Below are 18203 nucleotides of genomic sequence, written 5' to 3' on the forward strand. Positions count from 1 at the left end.
ATTCCTGAACGTAAGCTGAATGCTGTTGATTGTATCGACATCTTTGCCTTTTTTTCTGGCCACATATTATACGGCAAATATTTACTGCCGCGACCTGAGTATTTTTTATTAAAGTGTGCTTGGCACAATTTAATTTGCAATCAATAGCTGTTAAACATTGATTACAGAATTCAATTCCATTTGATTCCATAAGTATTAATAAATAATAGATGGAAAATAGATCATTCCAACTCTGCATGGTACCGTTGGTAAGCAACAAGGACGTGAATAATCGGTTCATAAGTGCCTTGTCATTCGATTACAATTAACGGACCCATACGGATTGGTTGCGTGATTTCTAGAATAAGTGTTATGGTGCTGGGTCACAGTAATATTTATGAATGTGGTTCTTGCGACCAATAAGTATGACCGTGAATTTTTGTCGACTCTACGGAAATTAGTATCGTCTGCCTTAATTAGTGCCAATGATGCAAGCGAAAAATAAAATTGTTTTGATAGAATTATTAAATTTTATCGCCAAATGGTGCACAAGCGAGGGAACACTATCCGTGAGATTATTTATAGGTAATGATTAATAGTTATGCTTAACTGTTTAACATTATTTATTGGATTACTGTTCTGATTCTTCTACCACAACAAAATCAGTTTCATTCTTTTCTTTCAGGTTAAGATGGTTTTATTGCAGTGAGATAGAAAATCACTGAACTGAAATGATAAAAACCATTAACGAAGGAAAAAAATATTGAGACGACTACAATAAATGAATCATTGCACATTGGATTCATTATTTGATTTTAGTTCATGAGGCCATGATCAATATTGGCATATTTTTGTACCACGGAAACGCTTTAAATTTATGAAAACATGACTTATTTTCTTATTCCAGGGAACTGTTTTTTCTCGTTCAATTCATTGTTCGTGAAAACCAAACATTGCGAAAATTATTGTAAATTCTTATTGAAGAACAGTCTAAACTCACCTGTTATATTCCCATCTAGCATCATCGTGAGTAATGCATTAGAAAATGGGATTGTCTTAAACCTAAGTTTTAACAAATGAAATAAAATGTTCTTCTTTCTTGTAATTCCTTAATTTTGACATTGTTGTCTTCCAGCGTAAAATTCTTCAAGCATAGGCACAGCTATTGAAAATAACCATTTTAGGCATTGGTGTTCGTGTGTCCAGCACATTATTTATGCCTAGGGAAGTGAATAAAGTTTTTCACCACCCACAACATTTCCTTACCACGATTCTAACACAACCACCTTGAGCAGGGTCAGCTTCGTAGTCTCTCGTCTCATCGCTGAGCCGACACCCCGTCAAAGGCAAACGCGTACATGTATGTATCCCAATGTCATACGTATTCGGAAAGTTCGTCAGACCGAAAGAATCTTTAAGAAGAAAGACTAACAAACAGACGAAAAGATCCCTTTTAATCCCATTCTGCCCCGTGTTTGTCAGCTTGGATCAAACCACAGCTCAATAGAAAAGTCTATTCCTGATTGTAGTAACGACCTCCCACCTTCAACATGGTCGTTAGTTGCATATATGTCCAACACAGGCAGGAATCCGATCAAATGTGGGACAGCAATGTCTTTACGGGCGTCATATTCGTCCTTTGTTTGCTCTGCAGCAGTAGAGGAGTTTTTGGAGATTCACACGTAATGAGCTTGACGGAGGGCTTTTGACGATGACGACGATTGACGGAACGGTATTGCTCTCCAGCCGACCGGAGAGTCAGTGCCATACACATGTCAACTGGAAAGGATGACAAGGACAAGCACGACAGATGGATACATAGGGGAAAGTGAACACATAGTAATAGATTGTTCGATAACACCTGGATCTTTGGTGAAAAATCTGCATGGTGACGCTCGAGACAAATTTTCCATTGGATTTAATTGTGGCACAATCACATAGCCATACACTTGTGAATCATAGGCGTGCACTGGTGATACAAGATTATTGGCTGTAACATTCATTAACCTTCCAGGACTCGCATGGTTGTGAAAAGTACAACACATTGAGTAAAAATGAGATATCTTTTTAGTGAGTTGACCAATTTGCACCAAACCACCATGTATTCCTCAAGAAGAAAAAGTTCTTTATCAATTGAGAAGATAATAAAAGTAATTCTTTTTTTTCTAAGCCATTTCTGACGGTGATATTGGAAATATTTCAAATTCTCATTTAGCTATAACCGCAGTTGGCCACCAGATGGCCCTTCCGGATGATCAGGAACGTTCGTAAAATGGTCTTTTTGGTTCATTCGTCCTAGAGTAGCACAATTGTTTCTAAGCCATTTCTATGGTGATCTTAGTGATAATTAATAATTCTTACTCTGCAATGACCGCAGGTGGCTACAGTTATGCACTGTTCGTCCTAGACCAATATGTTTTTCTAAACAATTTCTAGTAATGACCAGGGAGTTAGTCAATGCTTTTTTCCACACAATATTATATAGAGTTTACTACCTTCAGCATAGGTATAATAATAACCGAAGCAGTCTTGGGAAATGTACAGTGAAACACTTTGATTATGTGATTGTTTACATTTTATTCAGTCAAAGTTCATGCACCGTAAAAACTGACCAAGCAGTTTGACCAACATTGACTCCACCCCTCGTTTAGTCAAACAACCATCAAGTTTTACCAACAGCGACACGAGCAATCAATTTATTCGACCAACAATATCACACACGAATGACCGACGCGCTCTAACTTGAACACTAACCATCAAAAAATATATGGGATTTTGTGCGAGTTCACAACAAACACTCAAACATGTTCGGCGAACTTTGACTCCGCCTGAGAGGTCAAACCAAAATCAAACCGCTTTGATTTTTCAGTTTGACAGTTGACAGTTTTCGTCACAGCGCTGGACACAGTGTATCCATTGCATTTGCCACACAAGATACATACTCATAGAATGGCGGGCATAGAGAAGCTTTCAATTATTAGCTAAGGATATGCTTCTGACTTCCTTTGAGGTACGGCATACATAATTTCTTCGTCGGTGATTCCATGCGGCCTGTGATGAAAGAACCTCCTTATTCCAAGTAGCATACGCACATCTCCAAAATTGCTCCTTGTTTGATTATTTATGTATGTTTCTAATAAATTTCAAGCCTTTCTTAAGCATCTTCTGAGATACAGAAACTCATAACCTTTCATTTGCGTTTCACTGCTGTCGTAATCTGCCACGTAATTAACTTTTTGATTCATTCACCAAGCCCAGTAGTCTCATAAAAGAGGTGCTCCAGTCATATATTTCATTTTTGGTAATGAATATTGGCAATTCAGCATCCTGTTCAATGGTTACGAGTTTCATATGCCACATTTCGGTACGTTGGCGCACAACGTTCATAATGTTTTGCTATGCAAATCATTGTGTAAGCCTGATTTAAAATGCTGCTCATGTTCAACATTTCTTTTCAATGTAGTTACAAAATCTAAAGCTTCTCAATTCGATGCTGCTTGATTCACGAAAACCACGTGGGTGCATTGTGATCAATTGGCCTAGCTGAGTGGTCAAATGGTGTGTTATTTATAGTGCAATTAAATGAAACACATTTTCGACAAGAACATTAATGTGAAGTAGATAAATCAGCAATTATTTATTAAACAGCAGACAAATTTTAGATATTGCAAAGATAGTACGTGGAACTCGTTGATACTCGATTGCATGTAGTTTAGACAAGTTTCAGCATCGTTTAATAACTTGTGCTGGAAAAAACATCTTTTTACATTTTTTTTTAAATAAAAAAACTACAGCTTGGTATTTCATAATATTGTTAACTGTTATAATAAAGTTCCATCGTTCTTTTAAGAGCAACGTACATAACTTTCTAGATAAATAATAAAAAATGTTCCAAACGCATTATGTACTTTCATTTGGTGTATTGAAGTTCAAGCTGCATCTCGTAAATTTTGAATATATTTTTCATTCGCTATACCGAATGAAATATCCATTCATACTGTGAACAACCATCGTGCACTTCCCCTTAATCCACACATTACTCCTCATTTCATCCAAATCCTGTTCGAAAAAAAAAAGCCAAACACCGTCCTACATTTCGCCGTTTCCTGAACTGATTTTGCTGTTTCGTCGACTTCCGTATGCGTACAACCCAACTACACCAGCAGTAACCGTGACGAGGTCACGGTTGCAAAAACCTCTTTCACAGATGTTGATTGAAATTTTGTGCTCGTATAATATCCACCGGGTAGATTGTGGCAATGCTAGCTGAAAGCTACAAACGAAGCTGGGTCGGTAGAGATTTTCCTGGTTCATATTGCCGTGTCATAAATATGGGTGGCATAAATTTTAGCCAAAATTAGATTTGCGTAGCCATGTGTAAGCTTAACGTGCTTTCGGTAGCGAAACATGACGATCTACTTTTAGCTTTGCTTTCATCGTAGTTTTTCTTGTTTGAAACTGTGTTTAGGCTATTAGATATTTCAACGGATACACGTAAAAATGGACGCTTTAAACGTCAAATGCAATTAACTGATTATCTGGTTATTTTTTGTCCACCTTATTACCAAGGGATACTGAGTTGCGAGAAATCGATGTATAAATATGATATTTTTGAGATGAAAATATGGCAAAATTGACCATTTTGCCAAAACACGAGAAATTGTTATTTCTATGAGGGGCCAATTTGAACCCCTCCCTAAAAAATGTAAAAAATCGAAGGTTATAAGCTGTATAGTGTATATCTTTATTTATTTTATATATAACAAAATATATAACAAAGTTGGCATTTGTACCACCGCGCACCATTCAAGAATAGACATCCTAATTTTTACTATTTTTTATTCGTTTTCTTCTTCTTTTTAAGAGGAAAAATGTTATGATGAAATTTGAAGCTTTGAAGCATTTTAGGGAAATAGATTTCATTATTTCCATCATTTCTCATTTATAAGCATTCATGTCAATGCATTGCATTATTATTATTTATTCAGACTAAGGCCGAAGTGGCCTGTGCGGTACATAAGAGTCTTATCCATTCAGCTCGGTCCATGGCTACACGTCGCCAACCACGCAGTTTACGGCCAACCACCTGATCGATCCACCTTGCCCGCTGCGCACCTCGTCTTCTTGTGCCCGTCGGATCGTTGTCGAGAACCATTTTCACCGGGTTACTGTTCGACATTCTGGCTACGTGCCCGGCCCACCGCAGTCGTCCGACTTTCGCGGTGTGAACGATGGATGGTTCTCCCAACAGCTGATGCAACTCATGGTTCATTCGCCTCCTCCACGTACCGTCCGCCATCTGCACCCCACCATAGATGGTACGCAGCACTTTCCTTTCGAAAACTCCAAGTGCGCGTTGGTCCTCCACGAGCATCGTCCAGGTCTCGTGTCCGTAGAGGACTACCGGTCTAATAAGCGTTTTGTAAATTGTCAGTTTGGTACGGCGGCGAACTCTATTCGATCGGAGCGTCTTGCGGAGTCCAAAGTATGTACGATTTCCAGCCACTATGCGTCTCCGAATTTCTCTGCTGGTATCATTTTCGGCAGTCACCAGTGAGCCCAAGTACACAAATTCTTCTACCACCTCTATTTCGTCACCACCGATGCAAACTCGCGGTGGGTGGCTCACATTGTCTTCTCTTGAACCTCTTCCTATCATGTACTTCGTCTTCGACGTGTTGATGACTAGTCCGATCCGCTTGGCTTCCCTCTTCAGTCTGATGTAGGCTTCCTCCATCTTCTCAAAGTTACGTGCCATAATATCTATGTCGTCGGCGATGCCAAATCGCTGCACGGCCTTATTGAAAATTGTACCACTCGTGTTAATCCCTGCTCTTCGTATTACCCCTTCCACAGCGATGTCGAATAACAGACACGAAAGACCATCACCTTGCCGTAACCCTCTGCGGGTTTCGAAGGGACTCGAGAATGCCCCTGAAACTCGAACTACGCACATCACCCGATCCATCGTCGCTTTGATCAACCGAGTCAGTTTATCCGGAAAACCGTGTTCGTGCATTAGCTGCCATAGCTGGTCCCGATCGATTGTATCATATGCGGCTTTGAAGTCGATGAATAGATGATGTGTGGGCACGTTGTATTCGCGGCATTTCTGCGGTACTTGGCGAATGGCGAACACCTGGTCCGTGGTGGAGCGTTCGCCCAGACGGGGTACTGCCCCACGAACTCCCTTGCAATTGGTGCTAGTCGACGGCATAAAATTTGGGAGAGTACCTTGTAGGCGGCGTTCAGCAATGTGATTGCGCGTAGTTGCTACAATCCAGCTTATCGCCCTTTTTGTAGATGGGCCACACGACACCTTCCATCCACTCCTGCGGCAAAACTCCCCCCCCCCCAATCTTGGTAATGACCCAGTGCAGCGCTCTAGCCAGTGCCTCACCACCGTGTTTAAATAGCTCTCCTGGTAGTTGGCTGAAGAACAACTAACAACCCCAGGGGCTTAGTTGTTCTTCAGCCGGCCAATCTCCTCCTGGATTTCCTGGAGATCCGGAGCCGGTAGAATTATGTCCTGCGCGCGTTCCCCCTGGTCCATCACCATACCGCCATCTTCGTCTGCCACATCGCCATTCAGGTGCTCTTCATAGTGCTGCCGCCACCCTTGGATCACCTCACGCTTGTTCGTAACAAGGTTCCCGTTCATGTCCTTACACATATCAGGCTGTGGCACGTGACCCTTACGTGAACGGTTCAACTTCTCATAGAACTTTCGTGTGTTATTAGCGCGGTACAGTTGCTCCGTCTCTTCACGGTCTCGGACGCTTTTTCCTCCGGAAAATCGAGTTTTGTCTGTTCCGGTTGAGAATAAGTTCCCGAAAAATGAGTGACATTTTTTACGCGATTTTTTCGTATGAATTTGTATTTTGGCCATAACTTCTGATCCCATAGTCCGATCTGACCAATTTCAAATAGGAAACAATGGGATAGGATTCTGCGTCGAATGCAACTTGTTGCGAGCAAATCGGTTGAGGATAAGTGCCCGAAAAATGAGTGACATTTTTTACACGATTTTTTTCGTATGAATTTGTATTTTGGCCATAACTTCTGATCCCATAGTCCGATCTGGCCAATTTCAAATAGGAAACAATGGGACAGGATTCTGCGTCGAATGCAACTTGTTGCGAGCAAATCGGTTGAGGATAAGTGCCCGAAAAATGAGTGACATTTTTTGAGTAGTTTTGCGCACACACACACACACACACACACACACAAACACACACACACACACACACACACACACACACACACACACACACACACACACACACACACACACACACACACACACACACACACACACACACACACACACACACACACACACAGACATCACCTCAATTCGTCGAACTGAGTCGATTGGTATATAACACTATGGGTCTCCGGGCTTTATATAAAAGTTTAATTTTGGAGCGATCATATAGCCTTTACCGTATACTTAGTATACGAGAAAGGCAAAAAAACTTGCTTGAAGCATCACATGACTCAAGGCCGCTTCGATATATGGTCAGTCAATCAGGTTAACACAATCTGAAACTACTGGCGAGGCTAATGGTAATGTATTACAGGATATTAGCAAGCTGCATTGCTGCAGCAATCATTCGAATTGTTTTTCACATGGATCAGGCTATTGTTTGGTTGCTGGTAATGATTGAAACGTGCATTATTATGTAAAAATCAGTTCTTATCCTTATACGATGTGTTCGCAACAGGTTGCGTTCGCCGCGGAATCCTGTCCCATTGTTTCTCTTTGGAAAATTTGCCAGATCGGACTACGGTTATGTTAAGACCAAAATACGATGTTTATCAAAACAAAAACGCCAAGCAAACTTCACTGAAGTTTTTTTAGTGTGTCCAATGTATGAGAAAGGCACCTACACTGCTAGGTGCATATTTTGAGGTTTTCAACCAGCACGTCATCATTGAGAATGATTTTTTTGCATCGCCATTAGTTGCACAGGACAACCCTTTCTAATAATTATTAAACATATTCCTTTCTTCATATGAAATGCTGGTTTTGAAAAGAATCGATTTTCTTTTCACTATGTGCCTTTCTAATCATTAACAGCATGATAAGAAAATTATTATGAGCTATAAGACGTCTTATGACAAGCACTAACAGCAATCAAACGTTTAGCCAATCCTGCGTTGAAATTTGACTGATGATGACCAATCGCTACTACTTGAATGGTCCAATTGAAAATCCATCCAGAAATGGCTGAGATATCAATGTTCAGTCTTTTTTTTCGTGACAATCTCCGATTTCCGCAATCGCAAAAGTGTACCATAGTTTAGAGAAAACAGACGTAGTGCTACGTCACAAATTGTCTGATTTTATCACTTTTTCTTTATTTGTAGTCGGACAGATATCATATCTATAATTTTATTTCTATATACTAATCGAACTATCAAAGTATTAACCGATGTAGATACCCATTAATTCGTTCATTAATTAAAACAGATATGTTTCTCTCTTTGATTGCAGATGTTGACGTAATCAACGTGTCGTCTCGAAAGAAGAAGAAGAAACAACGCTAGACGGCTCCCGCGGGAAGATGCCGTCAGGGAATGTCCACCGGACAGCGAGGATAACAAGGATCACCACCGACATCTCCGCCGTTGAGTGCACAGGCTCCGCCAGGCTAGAAGCCACGACACACCGGCAACGAAGATGGTCCTGCTGCCGAGACGAACAGTGGCGGAAACGATTACCCACGGCACTGAGAACGGCGGGCGTGGGGACCATCTTGCTATTGTTGATGGTGCTACAGCTCCTAGCCCCGGTCGCCGGTCAGTCCAACCCGCCGCAAACGTGTCCTCAAGCGGGCGAAATCAGCCCCTGCCAGTGCCAGGTGAAGAAGAATGGGCTGGACATCCTGTGCGAGGCGACCGACGTGCAACACATCACCAGAGCAATGAGCGCTTTGAAGGGGAAGAATCCCATTATCTTCTATCTGAAGCTGAGGCATAACAATTTGCCGAAACTGCAGGGCTTTGTGTTCCTCTCGCTCGATATTCGGCATCTTACGATTCACAACAGCAGCTTGGCTGCCATAGAGGAGACATCGCTAAGCTCGTTGGGTAAGTGTAATTAATTTACGATTATTTTCGAGATTTCCCGCTGGGAAAGATCCGTTTTTCGAATAGGTAGCTTCCATCTACGGTGCTCATGCTCAGGGACACATGCAATGTATAGACAAAAATAGCAATTCGTATGGTTGTCACTGTGTCATGATTTACGAATTTATTGAAATTGCCCAAAATCTACTAACTTTACCTTGACATGACCCATCTCTTTTTCAAAACTTTCTTTTCGCGTTGATTTTGTTCGTTTTTGATGGACCTTTCGTGGATGAGTGTGGAGGCGCACGGTACATCATATGTTAGTGTTGATAGAGCTTTTTACTCCGCAAAATTGTAGAATAACTGTACATATTTAACCAAAATGTGGAGAATTTCTGTTTTTCTCACTTTCCTGTCTTTTAAGGACAAGCATCACAGAATCCAAATTTAAATTTACTCACGTTTTCAAGGACACACTACTCAATACGGAGGCAGCGGGCAACTTTTGTTTTTATTATTTCAGCTTTGCTGCACCGCAGCATGCGTGGAATAATGAAAATGACAGTTGTGCGATGCTTTCATATTGTATGGTGTGTCCTTGAAAACGCGAGTGAATTTTGTTTTGGATTCCGAGATGCTTATCCTTAATTTGATATATATTTTTGTGAAGAATTTTTTTTCTTACAAAAATACTATGATAATAGAGTTTCCAAAATTTAATAGGATTGTGATAACCACTCACACATTTTATTGCATTGACAATTAAGTTCTTTCGTGGATATCATATTTATATTCGCACTGTACCTTTTCACACCAGAGATCTAACGCTGAACAAAACAAAAACTCGTTATCTTCCTTCGCTATTACAAGATTGCCAAGTTTATCCATGATTCACCATAAAAACACCTTTCAATGCGATAAATCTGGCCCCGAAGGCTGTAACCGGGAAAGAGAAAATAAAACAACAATTGGAAACTGTATCCTTTCAGCTTCCCATTAAAGATTCTCATCTCATTCCGCCGTCATGCTGATTGTATTACGTAACGACGAGATAAAAATATCTACGATTCCAGTCCTAACGATTTTCTTCTCGCTTTTTTCTCCCCATCATCCGCCAGGTCGTGGTTTAACGCAGTTGGACGTCTCCCAGAACCAACTGTTAACGGTGCCCTCGAGTGCGCTGAAGAACCTGCACCACTTGCTGATACTCAACCTGAATCACAATCGGATTTCGGTTATTCACAACCGGGCGTTCGAGGGCTTGGACACGTTGGAGATTTTGACCATTTACGAGAACAAGCTGACCTCCATCGAGCCGGATGCATTCCGGGGGCTGGACAAGTAAGTTGCATGGGATGTGAATGGAGTTGGTGGTCAGTCAGATGGGCGATTACATACCTTTTAAAAGCTTTTAGTAATTTGTGGGATGTAAAGATACAAATCCAGTTTCGGTTAACTATGTTGCTAGAAGTGCACAATAACGTAATAACAAAGTAAAACTGTACCTGTTTAAGCTATCAATGTTGAATGATTTTATTCTGTTAAATTTTATCTTAAACTAGATACTAAACGCACCCGACCTTGCTCGGGTTGTTTTTTGTCCAATTATAAATAGGAGATTCCAAAACTACTATGCAAATTGGCTGAAGCGCTGAACATTGATCTGAAGTACGAATTTTGATGGACATAGCACATATTTATACTATGTCTATCAAAATTCGTAGTTCAGATCAGATCAATTCTATAGAAAGTATAATGTAACCGTATCCTTAGTTGAGGTAGCAGCAATAGTGGATGTAGTGGGGTTTCAATGAGATTTATTATAATAATACACTTTACGATGGTTCAGTTAATGCGTCGGGCTTTAAATATCCTGTTGAAAAACTTATCCTAAGATTCAGCTTGAAAATGTATTGAAAACAAAAATTTTCTTCAATAAAATTGACTCCTTTGCACCTATAGTGGTGCAACTATACCGATAGTGGCGAGTCTCATAAGTAATCAATTAGCACCACTATGGGAACCAAAATTGATTTTTACCGCCACAAAAGAAACAGTGTACCCATTAGTGGCGCAAGCAATATTTGTCAGTACTAATACCGTAATCCGGGGGAACATTGATCACCAGGGTAACATTAATCAATTTCCCCATTTTCAAGAAAATGACAAGGGCCTAATCAAAATCACCTTCACCACTTTCAAAAACAAATAGCTTGAAAACGACTTGACTGATCGTTTTGGTGTCTTCCGCAATGTTTTTGGACTATTGGGACTATGCGAAAAAAATATACACCGTGAAAAAAAATTGATTAAACATTAAAAATATAACTTCAAAATCGATTTTCTCAAAAACAATTTTTGCAATCCAGTATTTTGCGATCGATAATGGCGGCCGAGTGAGTGCCTTTTTGACATTCAAGAGGTAGATAATATTTATACTTTTTAATCAATGTAGGCCTCGATTCATTGAAAAACATTGGCACTCACCCCGGAATCTACAAACACACAAATGTCAAATATTTTTCGTTATGTTCTGCTAGAATTTTGTAATTTTCTCATGCATTAATTATTTTATTTTATTTTCTAGGAATATGAAAGTAAGGATAAATCTATAATAATTATGATTAGTGTTTTTTTTTTGAGAAAAAGAAATCTGCAACCAGACACCTAAATGATGCGATACCCAGATAGTTTACGGCTGGATTCACTGAAATCCCCCGAAACTAACTTCCTTTGCACCCTCTCTTCGCCAATTCCCCCGGCAATTCTTTAAGAGTTACTGTAGAGCATTTCGATTACATTGACGCCTTTTTATACTTTTCCTATACACTACATGTGCCCAAAAGCATTTCGACACTAACTGTGCTAAAAAACTCATCTACCAGGGCGGCTGAAATGTCCGCAGCCGATGGGCAGGTTACAGGACTTAAGGCATTTTACTACCAACATGTCGCCCCCTATTATAGCAGACCACTTAAACTGAATGAGGCCCCGAATAACAATTCCCCGAATGCAATTTCCCCGAATGCAATTTCCCCGAATAACAATTCCCCGAATGTAACAATTCCCCGACTGTAACATTTCCCCGAATGTAACAATTCCCCGAATGTAACATTTCCCCGAATGCATCTCCCTTCGTTTTGATTGCGGCACAAGGCGATGGGTATTAAGTAAGTCATGCGAGCAAAGGCGTATGATTACCGATCCGGAGGTTGCGAGTTCGATTCTCGATGCGGCCTAAGATGCTTCAGGGTGGGAAGCATTTTCGGCTCCTTGGGCACAATGTATCCATTGTACATGCTACACAAGACATTCATGCAACTGGCAGGTACCGGAAAGCTTTCAATAACTGTGGAAATAATAATAGAACACTAAGCTGAAAAACAGTCCAAGTTTCAGATAGAATGTAAAGCCATTGAAGATGAAGACAATGCGCTGAAAGAAGGCAATGCTTTCTTTGAATGAACGCATTTGATCTGTATAAAACGAGGTGAGGAGATAATGCTTTCTTTAAATTAATAAGTTTGCTCGGTATGATGAACGCATCTGCCCGGTTTAAAGCCAAAGGAATGTCTTCTTAAAATGAACGCGTCTGTCCGGTATAAGACGATGGTAGGAGATAATTCCTTCTTTAGGTTATAGCATCGCCTGGTATTAGGGGAAATAAAATGATAATGTCTTCCTCAAATGAACACATTTGACCGGTATAAGGCAAAGAGGATAGATAGCCCCTTGTTTAAATGAACTCGTTTGTCTGGAATAAAGTGAAAAAACTCAAAGGTGCAGCCCAATCGGGTTGTACGCAAAGGTGACGTAGGACTACGTAGCTATACGAAATGGAGGTATTTTTCATCATAATTTGTGTAAATTTATTAGCATTGTGCAAACTGCTCGGAGGTCAACCGAATCAAGAAACTGAAAGTAGCTCCCAGTTGGATGAACCAGCCATGGAAAAGGAACGACTCATCGGCCGCATCGCCACTGAAGCCACTCGCCTATCTTTCAGTGGATATCATCAGAATCCTAGAAGACATTATGCTCAAAAATGTCCGGAATAAAGGAAAAATAAGCAGAATCGGAGGTGGCGCGAAACCAAACACAAATATATTAATTTGCAACGTTCGACTTCCGCACGCGATGAAAGCGTACATGCATCGTTTTCTATTGCGCTGGTGGCAAAGTGAGCGGGACTTCAAGGATAAATTCTCGCTTAACTTTTCAAAAGGACCTAAGTAACATTTTTTTCATGAATTAATTTGAATAGCGCAATCAATAGCTTTCATGTTGTTATGTTGATTGCGCTATTCAAATTAATTCATGAAAAAATGTTACTTAGGTCCTTTTGAAAAGTTAAGCGAGAATTACAAACAGTCCTTTTCAGGACTTAAACTATTTATCAAAGAAGAGGTTTTGACCGTTGGGAAAATTGTTTAGGGGTCATCCACAAAGTACATCACGCCTCAAGGGGGGAGGAGGGGTTGAGAGCAGCGTGACGATCCATACAAAAAATTTGGAGTTTTGTTGCAAAAAGCGTGACGAAGGGGGAGGGGTTGAAAATCGCCAATTTTTGCGTGACGTACTTTATGGGTCTTCCTTTACCCAGACAACCAGACTGTTCGGCTGTTTAACGACAATGACAATTTTGGAAAGATTAATTGTTTTTAATAATGCGCCATTTGAAAAACTAAGGCAGCTAAACGACATTTTCCACTAAGGTGGCGTCTTCATCGATTTGGCCGTCGTCGACGGAAAGTGAAATTTTCTGGCAAGATTCTTTGCTAAATCAATGATTTTGTGTGTGTTACTTCTACGTGAAGTTAAACGATTTACAATGATATGGAAATGCTAATATCATCTTCCAAACTTAGACGCACATGTTCATGATAGAGTTAGAGGCGAAAGTATAGAATTGATAGTTCCGTTAGGATACGGCAGGCATGAAGAATGTTTTTATAGAAGTCGATTTGAAAGCGAGCGGAGGGCAATATTTGTGATGGCACATATCACACGACCTTCCTTCTGCCAAGCTCCCGTATGAAGGGGGAGGGAAGAATATAAGTGTGGAGGCTCTTATATATCTCCACTGGCATTTCCATATCATTGTAAATCGTTTAACTTCACGTAGAAGTAACACACACGAAATCATTAATTTAGTGTACTACCCTTGAGGGGGGCATCCATCAATTCAGCTGTTATTGGTCGACGGTACAGCAGCAGTGCCTTTCTCTGCTTTGTTCTCACCGAGGCAGCCAAGTTGGTTGCGATGAGACGGACGCAATGAGAAAACAGAACTGTGCAATAAAAATCCTATTCGACTAAATGCTGATGTCATATTAGAAATTTGGAGACAGCACTCGTCGATAGAAAATCCTTCCGCACGCGATAGCATATGAGCAAATCAAACCACCTTCCTTTTGCCAGTGGAGATATATCAGCTTCCACACTGATATTCTTCCCTCCCCCTTCATACGGGAGCTTGGCAGAAGGAAGGTCGTGTGATATGTGCCATCACAAATATTGCCCTCCGATCGCTTTCAAATCGACTTCTATAAAAACATTCTTCATGCCTGCCGTATCCTAATGGAACTATCAATTCTATACTTTCGCCTCTAATTCTATCATGAACATGGGCGTCTAAGTTTGGAAGATGATATTAGCATTTCCAAGATTCTTTGGTTTTGATTCGTTAGTCATTAGAAATGATATCGATTTTTTCCGGGTTACCATCGTTTGGCGACGACAGAAAGTTGCCCTTTGGTAGCACAACCACAAGCGCGCGGCGGAGGGAGATGATGCAATGAGTTTGTTCAAATGGATGGCGTCAGTAGCAGTCAAATGGAATTTCCTCACAAGATTTTGATTTGTTGTTGAGGTTGAATGACGACCACCAACGCGCAGACTTCCACCACCAATTCGATGATTTTCCTTTGAAAATGCTGAGCGCCTTCTTGCTGTTGTGTTAGCTCCGCTGCGTCCGCTCTGCGTAAAATCTTGTTCAACCGCTCTCTGTGAAATCCCGATCAAAATGGCTCGCGCGCGCCGAACAGCAGCATTCTTGTACTTAATAAATTAAGCCCGTTAGCCCCGCCCCTTTGTGAGCTGATGATATGGGTGTAAATATAATGTGCACTCATAACGATTAATGAAGGGGCGGGGCTAATGGAATTACTTCGGATCGCTATTCCAGTTCGAGACAGCAACACGTACGGACGTGTTTTTGCTCGCGCATTTTTCCCAAGTGTTTTTCTCGTTCTTTCGCTGTTTACGTTTTCGCTTGTCGCGTTGGCGTTATTTTCTCCCGGACCCGTCATGGGAGACTCGGTGGCCGATTCGGTCGCTGGAAAAGTGCCTAAGCGCACTGCTCTTGGAGGCGCGGGTAACCCTCCAAGCAGCTTTGCAGAGCAACTTGTTCTCGCCGTTGCCGCTTGAAGACGCCGGCAATCCACCGAAAAATAGGAAGAAGCAGCAAACGCAACTGCCGCAGAAGCAACCATAGCGGAAGGAGAAGTGCCCACCCTACTTTATGAAGGGCGATCCGCCGGAATTACGCCCAAAATTCGCCAGCTGATCGCTAAGGGGCTGAAATGTACTTTTCGGCTCTGCAGCGAGGGCGTGAAAGTGATGCCGGCCAACAGGGACCATCATCAATCCGTCGTGGAGTTCCTCGAGGTCCACAAGTATGAGTAATACACTCATGACCACCCCGGCACGAAGCCGCTCAAGGCTTTGCTGCGAGGACTTCACGACATGAAGGAGGAAGAGCTCCAAGCAGAGCTTGAAAGTTGCGGACTGAAGCCAGTAGCCGTCCACAAGATCGCTCGTCACGACAAGGCGAGGAAATATCGCGACCAGCTTTACCTGATCCATCTGGAGCACGGCTCCACTACCTGGAAGGATCTGAAGCTGGTTGGCGTTATAAATTACACCGTCGTTGACTGGGAGCGATATCGGCCAGTGCACCGCGATGTCACGCAATGCACCAACTGCTTCAATTTCGGGCACGGCACCAGAAACTGCCGCATGAAGCCGCGCTGCAACAAGTGTGGCGAACCCCATCCGACTGACGAGTGCGACAAAATGGAGGTGGCCGATCCCAAGTGCGCCAACTGTGGCGACAAACATCAGGCCACCACAAAGGGCTGCCCAAAGCGAGCCGAGTTCCTGGAAATCCGGAAGAAGGCTTCCACCAGGACCATTCCGAAGAAGAACCGTGTTCCTGTAATCAACGAGGTGAACTTTCCAGTTATCCCGGCTCCCCGTCGTGTGATTCCAATACTCCCACCGCTACAGCCGCACAAGCGACTGGCAGCGGCAGCTGCATCGGTCCAAGCTCCAGCATCGTCGGCACCATCCACCAGCGAATGGCCCCCGCTTCCTCCTCCTGGGTTCCGTCGGCAGTCGGAGAACGAAGCCGTCCCACCGGAAGAATCTGCCCCGCTGTACACTCCGGAGCAGCTGATGCCGATCTTCGCGCAGCTCGCCACTCGACTGCGCGGCTGCAAAACCCGATTCGACCAGGTCTTCACACTTGGCATGTTCATCATTGAAAATGGCTGCTAGGGTGGGCCTGGTCAACTGGAACGCTTGCTCGCTAAAGAGCAAAACAATCGAGCTGAAGGATTTCCTTGAGGAGAAGGAAATAGACGTGGCGTTCATCACCGAAACGCACCTAAAACCGGAGGTGAACATCAACATCCCGGACTTCCGCATCGTGCGACTCGACCGGCCGACCAGGGAGGTGGTGTGGCCATCGCTCTTCGCTACAACATCAACTGTCGTCTGCTTCCAAGCTTCCAGCTCAGTGTCATCGAGGCCATCGGTGTCGAAATCACCACTTCGGTCGGCACAATCGCGCTCATCGCGGCGTACTGTCCAACGCAAGCCAAAGCCGGCGATGGATCATCGGCTGCCCTTCGGAGGACATCGTCAAGCTGACGCGGAGGCAAGGCCAGTATATCATTGCCGGCGACTTGAATGCCAAACATCAAGCCTGGGGCAACAGTCGCGGCAATCGAAACGGCACCATCTGGAGCAACGACATGGAGGAAGGCCACTACACGATCCTGAGCCCGGATTCCCCACTCGGCTGAGTCGGTCCGGTGCCCACGCAACGCTCGACCTCTACGTAACAAACCTGAGTGACCACGTCTCGCAGCCGGTTGTATACCAGGAGCTCAGTTCGGATCACTATCCGGTGGTGGCGGAACTGGGCTCCTCGGTCAATCGGCACCAGCAGTTACGGCGGAACTACCACCGAGTGAACTGGCAGCGTTTCCAGCAGTGCGTCGATAACACCGTCGACTACGAGGTGCGTCCGGAGACGCCGGAAAGTATCGACCGCCAGCTGTGCGCTATCGAGGAGGCGATCACGGCGGCCCGAGAGCTACACGTACCGACGGCTCGGCAGGTAAGCAACTCCTTAAACATCGATACACTCACCAAAGATTTGATTCGATTGCGGAATGTCACTCGCAGGCAGTTTCAGCGTACTGGACTGCCTGAGCTTAAGGCACGCTGCCATCGAATCACAAAAATTATCAAGGCCAGAATGGTGGACCTCAAAAATAACGACTTCTCGAATAAGATCCGCACTCTCCCAGATTATGCTAAGCCGTTCTGGAAAATGACCAAAATTCTAAAATCCAAGCCTCGGCCCATTCCACCTTTGATCCCACTAGACAATAATGGCTCTAAGGATCGCTTGATAACTCCTGCAGAGAAGGTCGCAGAAATAGGTCGTCACTTCGTCAGCTCACACAATCTTGGGCAGAACATCGTCAGTCCACACGAAGCAGCCGTCAACGAGCATGCTAACAACATCCATTTGATTCCCAACGACTTCTCGGAGGAGTTGGAGATCTCAGCTGACGAATTGACGGCCTATATCAAATCGTCGAAGAACATGAAGGCCCCAGGCTTCGACAGCATCCTGAATCTCGAGCTCAAACACATGAGTGCTCCGTTCTTTGAGCACCTCTCGCTGATCTTTAATCAGTGTCTCCGGCTTAGCTATTTCCCATCGTCCTGGAAGTCAGCGAAAGTCATCCCCATCCGGAAGCCTGGGAAGGATCCTTCCTCCCCCAAAAGTTATCGACCCATCAGCCTTCTCTCAGGGTTATCCAAGCTATTCGAAAAAGCTATTCATC

At 43.0% G+C, this 18203-nt stretch overlaps 1 protein-coding gene across 3 annotated transcripts in view; it reads left to right on the top strand.

The window, feature by feature from the left end:
- The window catches only part of LOC134215124 (slit homolog 2 protein), a 136922-nt gene that overhangs the window by 84634 nt on the left and 34085 nt on the right, over positions 1-18203 (top strand). For all 3 annotated transcript variants that reach the window (XM_062694373.1, XM_062694374.1, XM_062694376.1), the window contains 2 exons: positions 8480-9075; positions 10176-10398. In XM_062694373.1, the coding sequence (XP_062550357.1) occupies positions 8550-9075; positions 10176-10398 (749 nt within the window). In that variant the 5' untranslated portion in view covers positions 8480-8549. The remainder of the gene's footprint in view (positions 1-8479; positions 9076-10175; positions 10399-18203) is intronic.

The sequence above is a fragment of the Armigeres subalbatus genome, chromosome 2, assembly GCF_024139115.2.
Source record: "Armigeres subalbatus isolate Guangzhou_Male chromosome 2, GZ_Asu_2, whole genome shotgun sequence".
Taxonomy (NCBI): Eukaryota; Metazoa; Arthropoda; class Insecta; order Diptera; family Culicidae; genus Armigeres; species Armigeres subalbatus.